This window comes from Saimiri boliviensis, chromosome 7 (assembly GCF_048565385.1).
Source record: "Saimiri boliviensis isolate mSaiBol1 chromosome 7, mSaiBol1.pri, whole genome shotgun sequence".
In the NCBI taxonomy this organism is placed as follows: Eukaryota; Metazoa; Chordata; class Mammalia; order Primates; family Cebidae; genus Saimiri; species Saimiri boliviensis.
The window spans coordinates 11997437-12013953 of NC_133455.1; the positions used below are offsets into that span (position 1 = coordinate 11997437).

Consider the following 16517-nt stretch of genomic DNA (forward strand, 5'->3'; position numbering starts at 1 on the left):
CTAGCCTGGGTGACAGAGCAAGATTCTGTCTCAAAAAAATAATAATAATAATAATTAATTAAAGTTAAAAAATTTTAAAAAAGAATTTAGGCCCTTTGCCTTCTCATCTCCCCTTAATATCCATGCATCTGGTGGGTTTGTGGGGGGACAAATCTTTGCAGGCCAGAATCTTCCTGTGAATAGCAAGAGGAAGGGTCTCTGGTGGTTTGATGATTTCTTTTTGCCCCGCCTCAAACCCTCCCCTGGACTCTTGCAACCTCCTCCTCCCTGGTTCAAGCGATTCTCCTGCCTCAGCCTCCTGAGTACCTGAGACTACAGGCACGCGCCACCACACCCATCTAATTTTGTATTTTTAGTCGAGATGGGGTTTCACCATGTTGGCCAGGATGGTCATGATCTCTTGACCTCATGATCCACTCTCCTCAGCCTCCCAAAGTGCTGGGATTGCAGGAGTGAGCCACCTAGCCCAGCCTGGACCTCGATCTTATCAGTGGGCCTTTTCCCAGGGCTCTCTGATAAAGCTTTGGAAGAAACACTTGGAACCTAACCGGTCCTGGCACCTGGCAGTGGGGGAAGAAGGAAGAAGAAGAGTTTGCTTCTGAAGGGAAAGTGTACTTGGCTTTCTCTTTAAAGGATTTCTCTTGGGAAACAGGCAACCGGCAGATGCATGGGCAATGGCCAGCTGATCCATTTGTAGATAGAGCCAGGGTGCGGTGTTCCCTGCAAGCCTGGGCAGGCCCCGGGAAATGAGCAGAGCTAAATTCTGGCCTAAAGTTGGGCAAGTGCAGAGAAGCTTGAGTATGTTGGTTTCAGGTGCGTGAGTTTCGCCTTCTGCAGAGAAACTGGGGGGTGAGGGGTGGGGGTGGAGGGATGTCCAGGAGGGTTAGTGTCTTGTTGCCCGGGCATGTTTCTAAATTCTGAAGCTGCACTAGTTAGTCGTTTTTGTTCATGAACACAGTAGCTGGCAGGGAGGCTCAGCTGGGCCCTCCAGCTCTGACTTCAGTGCTTCTTTTCAGTGTCTTCCCCCAAAACTCTCCAGCACAAATCACCCATCCCACGCTTGATTCAAGCCCACCTGGAATTGGGCCTTGCCTCATGCCATTCTTTCTTCCTAGAAAGCCTTCTTAAAATTTTTTTATTTTTATTTTTATTTTTTGAGACAGAGTCTCGCTCAGTCACCCAGGCTGGAGTGCGGTGGCACAATCTCGGCTCACTGCAACCTCTGCCTCTCGGGTTCAAGTGATTCTCCTGCCTGAGCCTCCTCAGTAGTTGGGATTACAGGCATGTGCCACCATACCTACCTAATTTTTGTATTTGTAATAGAGACAGAGTTTCACCATGTTGGTCAGGCTGGTCTCCAACACCTGACCTTGTGATCCGACCCCCTCAGCCTCCCAAATTGCTGGGATTACAGGCGTGAGTCACCACCCCCGGCCAAGAACACCTTTTCTTTGGTAAGTCTCTTATCCTTTCAGACGGCCTCATCCACTCCTGGCGAAGTATCCCCCAGTACCTGGGGCCTCCATTCATCTCTCCCTCCTCCTTCTCTCTAAGCCCAAGATTCACTCTGTTGGTCTCTGGTCTAGCTCTACTGTCTTTACTTCTGTGCCAGGAAACCTTTAGATGGACGGTTTCCTGAGCTTTCCCAGGATCTTTGAGCTTTCCGTGGATCTTTGCAAGGCCAGCTCTGTCATTCAATATCACTCAAACGTCACCTCCTAAGCGAGGCTTTCCTTGACCACCCTATCTAAAGTAACCCACACCTCTACTCACTCTCTGTCCCCTCACCTTGTGTAAAAAACGTGTTTTCGTAAAAATTAACAGCATCTGAAATTATTTTCTTTGTAGGCTTGGACTATCTCTAGAACGTAAGCTCCAGGAAGGCAGAGTAAGTTGACACACGGTTGGCACCCAACAAATATCTGTTGATTGATTCAATGAAGGCAAGCGTGGGGTATTCGACTTGGCACCAGGCCTGGGCGCAATAAAGGTTGGCTGCCTGGAATATTTGCTACGTGAATAAATGAACCAGGGTACTTAAGAACGAAGGAGTGCAGCCCTCTCTGCCTGTTGACTGACAAGTTGACTGACATTTGGGGCGCCCGTGGCCGGCAGACTGTTGACTGACGGTTGACAGCTGAGTGGCAGCCAACAGACGAGCATCGGCGTTCCCGATTGGCTGGTGCTGCATCCCCTCGGAAAGGGGCAAAAGAGGGTACCCGAGGCGACATCTCCGCGTGGGGAAGGGGGCGGCACCAGGCGGCGGGAGGCGGCTCGACAGCCCCGGCCGTGCAAGCCGCAGCCGCCTAGAACCCGGGAGCCGACGTCTCCGCGCAGGAGCCCGGCTCGAGGGGCGGGGCGCGCGTCACGTGAGCGTGTTTTGGGCACGTGACCCGCGCGGGCCCAAGGCTCGCCCCCGCCCCCGCCCCTCCTCCCCTCGGCGGGTGTGATCGAGCGGCCTCGCCTCATCGCCTAGCGCCCCCCTCAGCCGCCGCCGCCGCCTCCGCCCGCCGGCCATGTCCCCCGGCCGCCGCCGCCGCCGCCCGAGCGCGGCGCTCCCGCGGCCCGCCGCGCAGTGAGCGCGGGCCCGTCTTGCCGTTCGCCTGCCCCGGGGCCCCCTTGTTCTCGGCGCCGCCGCCGCCGCCGCCATGTTGGGTTTGGAGCCGCAGCGGAGCCGCCGCCGTCGCCGCGGGTGAGGGAGGCCGAGAGCGGAGCCCGCCCCGCCCCGGGGCCCAGGGAGCGGGGCCGCCTCGGAGCCCGGCCTCTACCCGCCAGCCGCCTTCCCGGCCCGCCGTGCAGCCAGCGAGCCAGCGAGCGAGCGAGCAAGAACCGAACCCCGGCCGCGCCTTCCGCTCCCGGCCCGAGCGAGCCCGCCGCCGCCGGGCCCGGCCACAGCCTGCAGCGGAGCCCACGAGAGGCAGCGCCATGGCGGAGCAGACCTACTCGTGGTGAGTGCGGGGCTCCGGGAGGCCGGGGCGCGGCGAGGGTGGGGGTCGGGGCGCCGGCGCGGCCCGCCGAGGGGAAGAGGAGGAGGAACAGGTGCGTGTCGGGGAGGGGGGGGCTCGGGTTGGGGTGCACGCCCCCCTCTTCCCCACCGGAGGGGGCGGCTGGCGCGCGCGGAAGGCGGTGAGTGGCCAGGGACCCGGCGTCCGAGAAGGGGGATGGAGGAGGCGGCGGCGGCAGGCAGCGGCGGATGTCATCTGGCTATGGGCGGAGCAGGTGATGGAGAAGGGGAGCTTGACCCCGGGGATGGGAGTCCCAAGGATGGGAAGTTGAATCCGACGGGCGCCCCGGAACTGACTCGTGGGGGTGGCTCCTCGGCAGGAGGACTCGAAAGGGTGGAGAGAGGCAGAGGCAGGCCAGGGCAAAGGTGGGCCGCTGGGCGGAGAGGCAGCGCTGGCGAGAACAGGTGATAGAGGCAGAACTTCTGAGCTGGGAGAGTGGAGCAGCCGCCGCAGCTGCGGGGCCGCTGCTTGGCTCTGGGACAGGGAGCTCAGGGAGAGTCGGTGAGGTGGGCAGAGGCCCGGGAGTAAAGGGAGAAAAACTGCGGGGGGATAGGGTCCGGGAACCTTGGGAGGGGAGTCACGGGTGAAGAGGTTGGAAGGGAGCCTGTTAGAAGAACCAGATTCTGGAAGAGGAATTCGTTGGTGGCGGCGGGGCATGGGCAGAATCTTTGTAAGGGTCGCTACTATTGTTTTAAGAGGACTGGCGCCCAGGTCCAAGTGTGGAGGTGGAGAACCTGCAAGTGAAGTTCATTTCTGTGGGGCTTTTAAAGTTAGGAAAGTAAATAGCTCGTTAAAGACCAGAAGCGAGAAGCTACTGTGGAGTTGATGGGGTGACAAGAGAGTGCCAGGGTTTGGGGGAAGGAACAAAAGAGGTGTCCCTTTAGCATGCAGTGGTGGGATATTTGTGGGACGGGTTGAAGCAATGATGATAGTACCCATGAAGAGTGGAAATTGAATAGTGAGAAGGAGGTCATGCCTGGAGAGTGAGGAAGCAAGAAATGGGATGATTATTGGAGTTGGGATCAGGCTGCAGTCTAGAGAAATGGTTTAAAGATGGTTTACTCTTGAAGCAAGTGTGGTTTGGGACAGAACTGTAGACCTTCCCTTCTTAGAAAAGAGCATAATAGAATGGGGAAGAGCATGGCGTTTGGAGTTGGAAAACCTGCTTCGGAGGTCCGGTTTGCCACCAGCTTGCTTTGTTGATATGACGTGATAGTGAGTTCTTGGGTCCTTTTTTTCTTACCTGTAAAGTAGGGGGAATTACCTTTTCCAGAGCCTGTAAGGATTAAGTGAGTACATTTAGAAAGTGCTTGGCAAACTATGCAGCGCCGTATGTTACTACATTAATTATAATTGTCCTAGGGAAACATCCAAGAAATGGGTAATAATCAGTGGATTATTCATAGTGTTAGAGGTTGTAAATCAGTAACTTACTCTATCTTCACATAGGGAAAGGGAGTTAGTGATTTGGTGATTGAATCTGATAATTATTATTATTTTGTTATTTTTAGTAGAAACGGGGTTTCACCATGTTGGTCAGACTGGTCTCGAACTCCTAACCTCATGATCCGCCTGCCTTGGCCTTCCAAAGTGCTGGAATAACAGGCTTGAGCCGCTGCGCCTGGCCTGAAGATGATAATTCTTGTTTTTTTTTGTTTGTTTTTTTTTGTTTTTTTTTTTGAGACGGAGTTTCGCTCTTGTTACCCAGGCTGGAGTGCAATGGCGCGATCTCGGCTCACCGCAACCTCCGCCTCCTGGGTTCAGGCAATTCTCCTGCCTCAGCCTCCTGAGTAGCTGGAATTACAGGCAAGAGCCACCATGCCCAGCTAATTTTTTTGTATTTTTAGTAGAGACGGGGTTTCACCATGTTGACCAGGATGGTCTCGATCTCTCGACCTCGTGATCCACCCGCCTCGGCCTCCCAAAGTGCTGGGATTACAGGCTTGAGCCACCGCGCCCGGCCTTGAAGATGATAATTCTTAAGGGAACTTCAATGATGTATGTAACAATCTCAAGAAAGGTAATTGAGAGACAGAAGGTAGCTCTAAAGGAAGGGAGAACATGTGCTCTAAAAACAGGTTTAAACTAATTTCGTAGTTTTGAGTGACACAGAGCTGTTTTTCAGTGGCAGGTCATAGGGGAGACAAGATTACAATTTGAGCTTCCTTCTGGACAGAGTAAGAAATGAAGGTAAAGGTGTTTCTGTCATGCCGTGTGATAACTCATCTTGAGCTTCTCATGCTCAGGCCCAGCTGACAATCCTAATGGCTGCCTTGCTGTTTTTACTGTACTGTAAAGAGACCGTAGATCAGGCGTCCCCAAACTTTTTACACAGGGGGCCGGTTCACTGTCCCTCAGACCGTTGGAGGGCTGCCACATACTGTGCTCCTCTCACTGACCACCAATGAAAGAGGTGCCCCTTCCTGAAGTGCGGTGGGGGGCCGGATAAATGGCCTCAGGGGGCCGCATGCGGCCCTTGGGCCATAGTTTGGGGACACCTGCCGTGGATGGTTGAAAGAATAGAAAACTCAGTGGTGAAGAAATGGGGAAAATAACATGTTTTACTAGGTAGGTTGGACACACACTACTTCTCTCTGACATTAGTTGGCTCTATTAAGGAGGGATAACTTTGTAAAATTTGACAGTTTACAAATTTATTTGACTAAAATACCTCTTTCAGTATCAGCTCTGTTTGCTTTACAGGCAAAGAAACTTCTTGAAATCAGGGAGCTTAGCCCCTCACCTTTAGCAGGTTTTGAGATGAAGAAAACTTTTACATGATTTGGAGGGTGGCACATAAAGGAAGAGGCTGTGGAAACAGGGCAGCATCCTTTTTTTTTTTTTTTTTTTTTTTTTTTTTCTCTTCAAGGTGGAGTCTCACTTTGTGGCCCAGGCTGGCTTGCAGTGGCACCATCTCTGCTCACTGCAACCTCCATCTCCCAGGTTCAAGCAATTCTCCTGCCTCAGCCTCCCGAGTAGCTGGGACTACAGGCACTTGCTATCACGCCTGGCTGATTTTTGTATTTTTAGTAGAGACAGGGTTTCACCATGTTGGCTAGGCTGGTCTGGAACTCCTGACCTTGTGGTTCACCTGCCTTGATCTCCCAAAGTGCTGGGATTACAGACATGAGCCACCATATCCAGCCATAGCTTTCTATTTAATAGTTGTTCCTGAGTCAACTGGCTAATAATATAATAAAATAAGAAACTGTACACATGGCATTTAATATACACTCATTTAATTCTCACAAGTTTCTGAGGTAGGTGATATTTCCCTATTTTATAGAGGAAGAAACTTAGATTTGGGAGGCCAAGTGATATATTTAAAGTACTTCACTTGTGATACTCTTATTTTGTTTGACATGAATTCTCCCATCACTTTACTCATTCTTATTGAAATATACGTATGGAAAAGGTATCCAAAAGTATATGTAAACTGATTTTTGGGTTATCTGTCATTTTGCAGTATCTTTGTCACTCTTCCCTTGGTTTGTGCAAACGATCAAGAGTTAATTACTTATTTTTTATTTTTTTGAGACAGGTCTTACTCTGTCATCCAGGCTGGAATACAGTGGCCTGATCTCAGCTCACTGCAGCCTCTGCCTCCCAGGTTCAGGCAGCTCTCCTGCCTCAGCCCCGCAGGTAGCTGGGACCACAGGCATGCACCACCATGCCCGATAATTTTTTAATTTTTTAATTTTTTTTTTTTAGTAGAGACAGGGTTTTGCAATATTGCCCAGGCTGGTCTTGAACTCCTGACCTCAAGCGATCTGCCTGCCTTGACCTCCCAAAGTGCTGGGATTACAGGCATGAGCCACCACACCCAGCAACTGATCTTTTTTTTCCCTTGAGACAGGGTCTCACTTTGCAGGCTGGAGTGCAGTAGGGGGATCACAGCAGCGCCTCCAGGGCTTAAGCCATCCTCCTGCCTAAGCCTCCTTAGTAGCTGCAACCACAGGTGGGCCCTACCACGCCCAGCTGATTTTTGCATTTTTTGGAGAGACTGTTTCATCATGTTGCCCATGCAGGTCTTGAACTCAGTCTATGCCATCTGCCCACCTTGTCCTCCCAAAGTGCTGGGATTATAGGCATGAGAAACTGTGCCAGGCTCCCACTTTTTTTTTTTTTTTTTAAACAGGCTTGCACTTTATTTGGCCTTTAGAAAAACCAAACTGTGGATACTGTTGTGGCACTAGAGATTTGTCTGAGGATGCATCAGTGAAGAATGTAGAGGCATATGCAGATAGGCTCTCTTAGGATTTTTGTATAAGAAGACATGTAAATTATTGGCAATGAGTTGATCATTCCTGGAGCTAGGTGATGAGTATACATGGAGGTTTATTCTTTTGACTTTTTTACCTGTTTAAATTTTTCAGATAAAAAGTTTTTTCAAAAAAGCTCTTACATGTAAGTTCATGTGTGCTTGTTCTCTTCCTAGCAAATTCGATCAAAATCTTGTACTCAGGGGTTCAACTCAAATTCTGCTTAGCTGTGAAGCATTTTTTGACCACCCCATATGAAAGTGATCTTTTTATTTTTAGTTTTAGTTTTTTTGAGAGAGTGTCTTGCTCTTTCACCCAGGCTGGAGTCAAGTGGCTGGATCTTGGCTCACTGCAACCTCTGCCTCCCCAGTTCAGGCCGATTCTCCTGCCTAAGCCTCCCAAGTAGCTGGGATTACAGGCGGGTGCCACCACACCGACTGATATTTGGCCGCGCTGGTCTCAAATTCCCTGACCTCAGGTGTTCCACCCACCTGGGCCTCCCAAAGTGCTGAGATTACAGGCATGAGCCACCGGCAGACCAGTCTTTATTTTTAATATTTACAGTTCTATTTGTTTTTTTTTTTTGTTTGTTTTTTTTTTTTTGAGACGGAGTTTCGCTCTTGTTACCCAGGCTGGAGTGCAATGGCGCGATCTCGGCTCACCGCAACCTCCGCCTCCTGGGCTCAGGCAATTCTCCTGCCTCAGGCTCCTAAGTAGCTGGGATTACAGGCACACGCCACCATGCCCAGCTAGTTTTTTGTATTTTTAGCAGAGACGGGGTTTCACCATGTTGACCAGGATGGTCTTGATCTCTCGACCTCGTGATCCACCCGCCTCGGCCTCCCAAAGTGCTGGGATTACAGGCTTGAGCCACCGGCTTACAGTTCTATCTGTATCATTCTCTCCTTATCTTGTGTAAATGCCTAATCTCCTAATTAGATTGTAAACTGCCTGAGAGTAAGGACCACATAACTCTAACAAACCTTTCTCCCTTAGTGCCTAGCACATTGTATTACATGTAGCCCTGCTTAGTAAATACTGAGTGGTAAATATGACACTGAATTTCAGGATGGTTCATCGTTTGTTGAAAGAATATTAAACATAAGGAGGACGACACTGAAAGATAAGCATTTGTAATCCAGGTACTTATCAAAGAGGGCTTTTGGTAACTTGGTTTCCTGATGTACCAGTGCTGCAAGAATGAGGAATGCCATACTTTATTAACATTCTTTATAAAAGCTGGCTGACCTCCGTGGCTCACACCTGTAATCCCAGCACTTTGGGACACTGAGGTGCATGAATCACATGGTTGGGAGTTCAAGACCAGCTTGGCCAAGATGATGAAACCCTGTCTCCACTAAAAATACAAAAATTAGCTGGATGTGGTGGCAATCACCTGTAATCCCAGCTACTTGGGAGGCTGAGGCAGAGAATTGCTTGAACCCGGGAGACAGAGGTTGCAGTGAGCCAAGATGGTGCCACTGCACTCCAGCCTGAGCAACTGAGTGAGACTCTGTCTCAAAAAAAAAAAAAAAAAAAAAAAACAGCCGAGCACCGTGGCTCAAGCCTGTAATCCCAGCACTTTGGGAGGCCGAGGCGGGTGGATCACAAGGTCGAGAGATCGAGACCAACCTGGTCAACATGGTGAAACCCCGTCTCTACTAAAAATACAAAAAATTAGCTGGGCATGGTGGCGTGTGCCTGTAATCCCAGCTACTCAGGAGGCTGAGGCAGGAGAATTGCCTGAACCCAGAAGGTGGAGGTTGCGGTGAGCCGAGATCGCGCCATTGCACTCCAGCCTGGGTAACAAGAGCGAAACTCCGGAAAAAAAAAAAAAAAAAAAAAACAGCTATTGACAGAATAAATTGAAACAATTGGTAGTAACACCAGAATCTTTATCACAGTTTACAAGATTCTACTTATATCCTTTTTTTCTCACATACACTGAGGAAGTAAAAGAATGCATGTGAAAATACAGATTGAAGGTGCAAACTAGACTTTGATTAATTAGAGAAAAACACCTTGCTTCCTGTATATTAGCAGTTTTAGTGTAAGTTCTGTGGGAAACAGGAACTTGTCTCCTGATAAACCAAAATGTGTATATAACTGCTCTTGAACCCTGCTTAACATTACTAATGTTGGTGTGAGGGAAAAGGAAGTCCATTTATTTAAACTTCTTCAAGTGAATTTTGTTACCAAAACACTATCATAATGTGTGTATTTCCTATGCGATAGAGTTTTACAAGCATTATTAAGCAAGGAAATTGAGGCTCAAAGCGTATAAGTAACTTGCCCAAGTGTGTAAATGGTAAAAGGGCTCAAACTGAAGATTATCTGGCACCAAAATTCTGACATTGAATCTGTCCACTTAATGTTTTCATAGTCTTTGCTGTAAATAAGCCCTTTTTTGCTTGAGTTCCTGTATTAGCCTCTTTGCTGGGTTTCCTCTACCTGTTGGTACCTTCTTGGCCTTCTGACAACCTAAGTCACATCTTGGCAGTTTTCTGCTTAAAATTCTTCAGTGGCTTTGGTCACAATTAGAATAAAACCCAGGTTCCTTAGTGTGGTTCTTCATGGTCTGATGTTGTGTATATCTCAAGGGGATGACAGATGATAAAATAAGCTGCATAAGGATAAAACTCTTTCTGTTTTGGTGCCCTCTCTAGTGCCTGGCATTTAAAAGCTGTAATAGATATAAATATGTGGCTGCTCTGTGCTACCCATCTTTTTTTTTTTTTTTTTTGGAGACTGAGTCTTGCTCTGTTCAGGCTGGAGTGTGGTGGCACAATCTCAGTTCATTGCAACCTCCATCTCCCAGGCTTAAGCAATTCCCATGCTTTAACCCCCTGAGTAGATGGGACTACAGGCATGTGCTACCATGCCTGGATAATTTTTTGTATTTTTTATAAACATGAGGTTTTGCCATATTGGCGAGGTTAGTCTCATACTCCTGATCTCAGTCTGCCCACCTCTGCCTCCGAAAGTGCTGGGATTACTTTGGAGCCACCCCACCAGGCCTGTGCTACCCATTTTAAGATCTGATCTCAGCGCTGCATTATATTGAGGTGATGTATTGTGATAATGGACGTTGCTTGTCAGATATTTGCAAATGGTACTAAAGCTGAGAATGACAAATAACACAGGTCTCCAGATCTAGTGGAAGTCAGTTCTACTTTTGGATTACTGTTGTGTGTTATTATATCTGGTATGATCATATCTGATTGTAGCTGATGGAAGTTTTTCAGAGAGAAATTAGTTGAAAATGTGTATCTAGCATTATAGACTTTAGAAAATGCTCATTATTTTAAAAACATGTTTTGTCTGTAAAGTGCTATGATAATGTTGTTTGGATGATGTGTGATTTAAACTAAAATTAGTCAGAGTTAACGTTGTGAATTTATATTTAAATTGTTTTCTCAAGGTTTGTTATAACAAGCCTTCAGGGGTAAAGAAAGCTGGAGAGTATAACCACATCAGCCTGTAATTATCAGGTAGTACTGTGAATTTAAATGCTTAATGATCATGCACTTCTCAAAAAGATTTCTACATGATCATTTATTTTAGAGATGACAAATGGGTTGTGAGATGTATAGTTCTATATAATTGTATTTTATTTCAACATTAATAACATTAATAAATTATTTAGTTCTCATCATTGGTTATCTGTTTTATCAAACCATCTTGTGAAAATTTAGAGATGTCCTAAGAAGAGAAAGAGAGTGTTAATAACCAAATGCTGTTTTAGTTGGCTGCTTTTGGCCTCTGAAACTGTGTGTGACTGCTGTCCCTCATAGTAAAGCCATAGTATAATTTGATTTTTAAAATTCTACTATCAATTTTTGATGTTTCTGGAGTTTAATGGTTCCTTCTTAGAAATTTAAAGAAAATACTGATTATAAATTACGAAGTGTTTGGAACTTTCACTTTCTATAATGTATTTTCTTTTTTTTTCCCCAGGAGAGGTAGGTGGGAAGGAGGGTGAATGCAAAAGCTAATGTATTTTCTTATCCTCACTTAAAGAGTTAGAGGCAGAATACTTACTTGTCGTCTGGAATTTTAACCTCTTAAGTGCTCAGAGGGGCTCCAAATGATCAAATTCAGTTTTACAGGGAAAAATCTGCAGTTAGTCTCCATGACCCTCTCAATGAATTGTTACCGCTCAGATTTTATTAACAAGTCAAACTAGAGACACAACTTAAGATGAAACAGTCCCACTTAGTTGTGGTATGACTAGGTTGAGCCCTTAGAAAAAGTTTTTGTAGGTATTTTTAAGGTATCAGACTAAGGAATATGTCTTACCCTAATAGAGACCTTATGGAAAATCCCATTTCTTGGTTTGTAGGGTTTTCCCTAACCTGGTAGGAAAACTTAATTATCTCTGTTTTGGAGTTCTAGCATGGATAGTGAAGAACCACCAAAGGATTTCTTTTTTTTTATTCTTTTTTTTGAGGCAGGGTTTCACCATGTTGGCCAGGATGATCTTGACCTCTTGACCTCGTGATCTACCCAGCTCAGCCTCCCAAAGTGCTAGGATTACAGGCTTGAGCCACCGCACCCGACCCAGGATTTTTTTTAAGTGCTCTGAGGTGAAGGTGTCCTAGTTGTTTTTTACGTATTTTGAATTGTATCGAATATAAGTGATTATTCAAAAAGTATTCAGTTGTGTTACGACATTCATTAAATTTTCATTTGAAATCTTGAGATATGAGCACTTCATTCTGTGAGGTGTGCATCAGGAAATCTTTAGTGTGAGGGTGATTTTCATCTCTAGTTCACTGTGACCTAGCCATGTCTTAGTCCCAGTATTGTATTTGGTCCAATAGTTAGGCTTGTACTCCACAGGGTGGTTGTGAGGATTTAGTGAGATAATATATGTAAAAATGCTTTGTACATTGCTAAGTGCTCCCTCAAGGCACGCTGTTTGTTCTGTACATTATTTGTTAGAGCCAGATAGGTTCCAGATAGAGTTCCTCACTATAGAAATGACTTTTCTTGTTTCACAATTAGCCATATTTAAACTTTGAGATATCCTTTGTATTGAGAATGCTACATAATACTATATAAAAATACATAGAGCCGGGCGGGGTGGCTCAAGCCTGTAATCCCAGCACTTTGGGAGGCTGAGGCGGGTGGATCACGAGGTCAAGAGATCGAGACCATCCTGGTCAACATGGTGAAACCCCGTCTCTACTAAAAATACAAAAAATTAGCTGGGCATGGTGGCGCGTGCCTGTAATCCCAGCTACTCAGGAGGCTGAGGCAGGAGAATTGCCTGAGCCCAGGAGGCGGAGGTTGCGGTGAGCTGAGATCGTGCCATTGCACTCCAGCCTGGGTAACAAGAGCGAAACTCCGTCTCAAAAAAAAAAAAAAAACATAGAAATAATAGTATCCAAATTGTCATTGATTTATAGGTTTCTTAGCCTGTGTCTACATTCCACAAGAAGAAAAATAAATAATGAATAAAGCTATGTTTCTTCTTCTTCTTCTTCTTTTCTTTTTTTTTTTTTTTTTTGAGATGGTGTTTCGCTCTTGTCACCCAAGCTGGAGTGCAGTGGCACGATCTCGGCTCACTGCAACTTCCACCTCCCAGGTTTAAGTGATTCTCCTGCCTCAGCCTCCCGAGTAGCTTGGATTATGGGTATGTGCCACAACACCCAGCTAATTTTTGTATTTTTAGTAGAAACAGAGTTTCACCATGTTGTCCAGGCTATTCTCAAACTCCTGACCTCAGATGATCCACCTGCCTTAGCCTCCCAAAGTGGTGGGATTACAGGTGTGAGCCATTGCACCAACCTGTTTTTTTATATGTTAGCTTTATCTTGATTTTGAAGACAGTTTCCTTCATAATCTACTTAAATGAAGAAAGAACAGTCAAGTGGATAACCCTCATCTTTTCCTGCTTTTCTGTGGGATGCATAGTAAAGTTTTCTACCCTTCTAAAATGAGGAGGCGCTGTTAGTTAGCACTTTCTTTCTTTTTTTCTTTCTTTCTTTCTTTTTTTTTTTTGAGATGGAGTTTCCCTCTTGTTGCCCAGGCTGGAGTGCCATGAAAGGATCTCAGCTCACCGCAACCTCCGCCTCCCAGGTTCAAGTGATTCTTCTGCCTCAGCTACTGTAATCCAGTAGCTGGGATTACAGACATGCACCACCTCACCCAGCTACTTTTTTATTTTTAGTGAAGACGGGGGTTTCTCCATGTTGGTCACGCTGGTCTCAAACTCCTGAACTCAGGTGATCCTCCTGCCTCAGCCTCCCAAAGTGCCCAGCCATCAGTTTCTTACCTGCTTTCTTACCCCACACCATGCCTGACAGGCACACCTACTTTCCTTCATCCAGGACCACAGGCTTGGGCTTCACTCTTGACCGAAATAGGGCAGGTGTAGCAAAGAAAGCTTTGTCCATTATTTCTTCAAGCTAGTTATACAGTCTGATTTTGTTTTGTTGTTTATTTAAGTTTTGTCTAGCTTTGTCTAGCTTGACCTTCCAAACTTGATTAAATCTTCAGGCTTTGCCTGATAGCCTTTGACTGTATACTTTGACTTTATAAACTTCCTGAAATGTACGCTCATTTTTTATAACCACTTACAAAAATACTACTGTTAGAAGTAAAAATTAGTTGTGAAAAACAAATTCTCTTATCTTTGCCGTTGATTAGTACACATGTCTCTAGAAATGCCACCTGGGATTATGGTTAGGGTGGCTAGAACTAGTTGAAGATATGCAGTAAGACCAGTTAACAAAAGGGAAGAGTGTGGAGAGGAAAGAATGGAAGATCAGAAATTGATGCTTGGGAAGCTCACAATTAGGAAATGACAGGAAGAAGAAGAGTCAGAAGAGGTTCCATCAGAGGTAGGATAATTAGGAAAGTGCAGTGGCGATGAAAAGGCACAGGAGAGTTTTTAGGGGCAGAAGTGTAAAAAGCTACAGGATTCAGAGAGAATGAAGCAGCAAGCTATTGAATTTGTAAAGGAAGTTATTATTGAGAGTGTACTAATAAAGATCAGAGTAATGGGGGGTGAAAGCCAAATCAGGGGTAAGTAATAAAGAAATAAAGGCATCTTCTGGGTACCGGCCATTTCTTTGAGAAGATGTGAAAGACTTGAGGAAAGACAATTGTTGGTATAGACGGCAGGGTCATAAAGGTCTTTTGTTTTTATTTTTTATACATAGGCAGGGAGAAGAAATTGATCTTGGAAAAAAATTATTTTTTTACTGTACTTTGCGTTTAGAGATTTCTACCTTTTTAAAATTTATCAAGGATTTCAGTTAGGATTTGTAAAGAGAACTTCAGAGAAATGCTTAGTGAGTGCATTTAATTTTTGTCTCTTGGTTTGTATATTGTCTTTAAAATTTGGGTTGTATTGTATTTTAATGGCGTTTAGATTTTTTATTGCTGGAGTATAAAAATCTAACCTCTTCAGTCTGTCTTTCAAAACCATCTGGTGTTGTAACCCTGCCCTATACTTCCTTTAAATATAACTTGTTACTTCAGCCAAACTGGGTTACTTCTTTTTTTTTCTTTTTCTGAAACCGAGTCTCACTTTGTCGCCAGTCGCCAGGCGCCAGGCTGGAGTGCAGTGGTGCTATCTCAGCTCACTGCAACCTCCGCCTTCTGGGTTCAAGCAATTCTTCTGCCTCAGCATCCCAAGTTAGCTGGGACTACAGGCACATGCCACCATGCCCAGCTAATTTTTGTATTTTTAGTAGAGATGGGGGTTTCACCATGTTGGCCAGGATGGTCTCGATCTCTTGATCTCATGATGTGCCTGCCTCGGCCTCCCAAACTGTTGGGATTACAGGTGTGAGCCAAACTGGGTTACTTCTGTTTCCTCTTTTAAGTAAGTTAACTCTTCTGGCTCATTTGCCCTTCTTCTAAGTTTCTAAACATGTTAACTCTTACCCATTTTTCAAGGTCCAGCTGAAATGCTTTCCCCTTGCTATGGAGCCTTCTGATTGGCCCAGGAGAAATGTTCTTCTGATGCCTACAGCTCTTTATCTATTCCTGTCATATGGGCAGCACTCAGGATTTTCTGACCTTGTATTGAATTTATTTAATATGACTGACTTCCCATTTTGACAGTGAACTCTATAAGGGTAGGTTCAAAGCCATTAATCTCATGGTGCAAGGACCTACAGATGGTAGTAGGTGCTCAGATTTTCTTAGTAAAAGAATGAATATTTTATGCCGATGGGTCTGACTTGAAAACAAGCATAAAAAAAAGAATATTTTAGGGGTAAATTTGTTAGATGCTGGATTTTAGAATAGCATGTCTCCCTAAAAATATAGTGACAAGGCACATAGAAGAGAGGAGAGAACATCTTACTGCTTTTTGAAGGAAATACAGAAATAAAATGGCTACTGCCAAGTTGGTTCAAGTGTTATGGACAGATTTGCCTAACTTCCTAATATGCTGACAACACCTAGAGAAAAGAAAGGGGCTCAGCTAAGGGGCACGTCTACGAAGGACCACAAGTCCTGTAGAGTAGTCATCTTCATTTATTTCCTTCTTGAACTTGACCACTGACTCTCTTATAAAAAACTATAAGTATATAAATTTATTTATACTTTATATTTCCCAAACAGCCACTTGTTAAATATGTGGCATGTGTTACTTTTTTTCTAAAGCAGGTGTCCCCAAACTACGGCCCGAGGGCAGCATGTGGCCCCCTGAGGCCATTTATCCGCCCTCCCACCCCCTCGCTGCACTTCAGGAAGGGGCATCTCTTTTCATTGGTGGTCAGTGAGAGGAGCACAGTATGTGGTGGCCCTCCAACGGTCTGAGGGACAGTGAACTGGCCCCCTGTGTAAAAAGTTAGGGGATGCCTGTTCTAAAGTGAAGATGCCCTGTTTTTTTTGGGGGGGCGGGGAATTTCAATAACATACATGAAAATATTTTGCAGGAAACATCCCTTGAGATATAAGTAACTATAAGCTGTATGTAAACTAGCTTTTGAACAATGTAATTTCTCTTTTTTGATGCTATCTCAGGAATTCAGTCTTCATATTAAGCTTTTGTTTAAAAAGCTAAAAAATTGGCTGGGTGTGGTGGCTCACGCCTGTAATCCAAGCACTTTGGAGGCCAAGGCGGGCGGATCACCTGAGGTCGGGAGTTCAAGACCACCCTGACCAACATGGTGAAATCCTGTCTTTAAAAAAAAAAAAAAAAAAAAAAAAAACTAAAAAAATTTTTTAAAAATAAACTTATTTTGCTATTTTGTTGTCCTTTTTTTCTAAAAGCCTGTCAGCTCAT

At 45.5% G+C, this 16517-nt stretch overlaps 1 protein-coding gene across 1 annotated transcript in view; it reads left to right on the forward strand.

Annotated features, from left to right (window-relative positions):
* Positions 1–2413: 2413 nt before the first annotated feature.
* Positions 2414–16517, forward strand: part of SPPL3 (signal peptide peptidase like 3) — a 152121-nt gene continuing 138017 nt past the window's right edge. Inside the window, exon 1 of the mRNA XM_003932175.4 lies at positions 2414–2948. Within this exon, the coding sequence (XP_003932224.1) occupies positions 2926–2948 (23 nt within the window). The 5' untranslated portion in view covers positions 2414–2925. The remainder of the gene's footprint in view (positions 2949–16517) is intronic.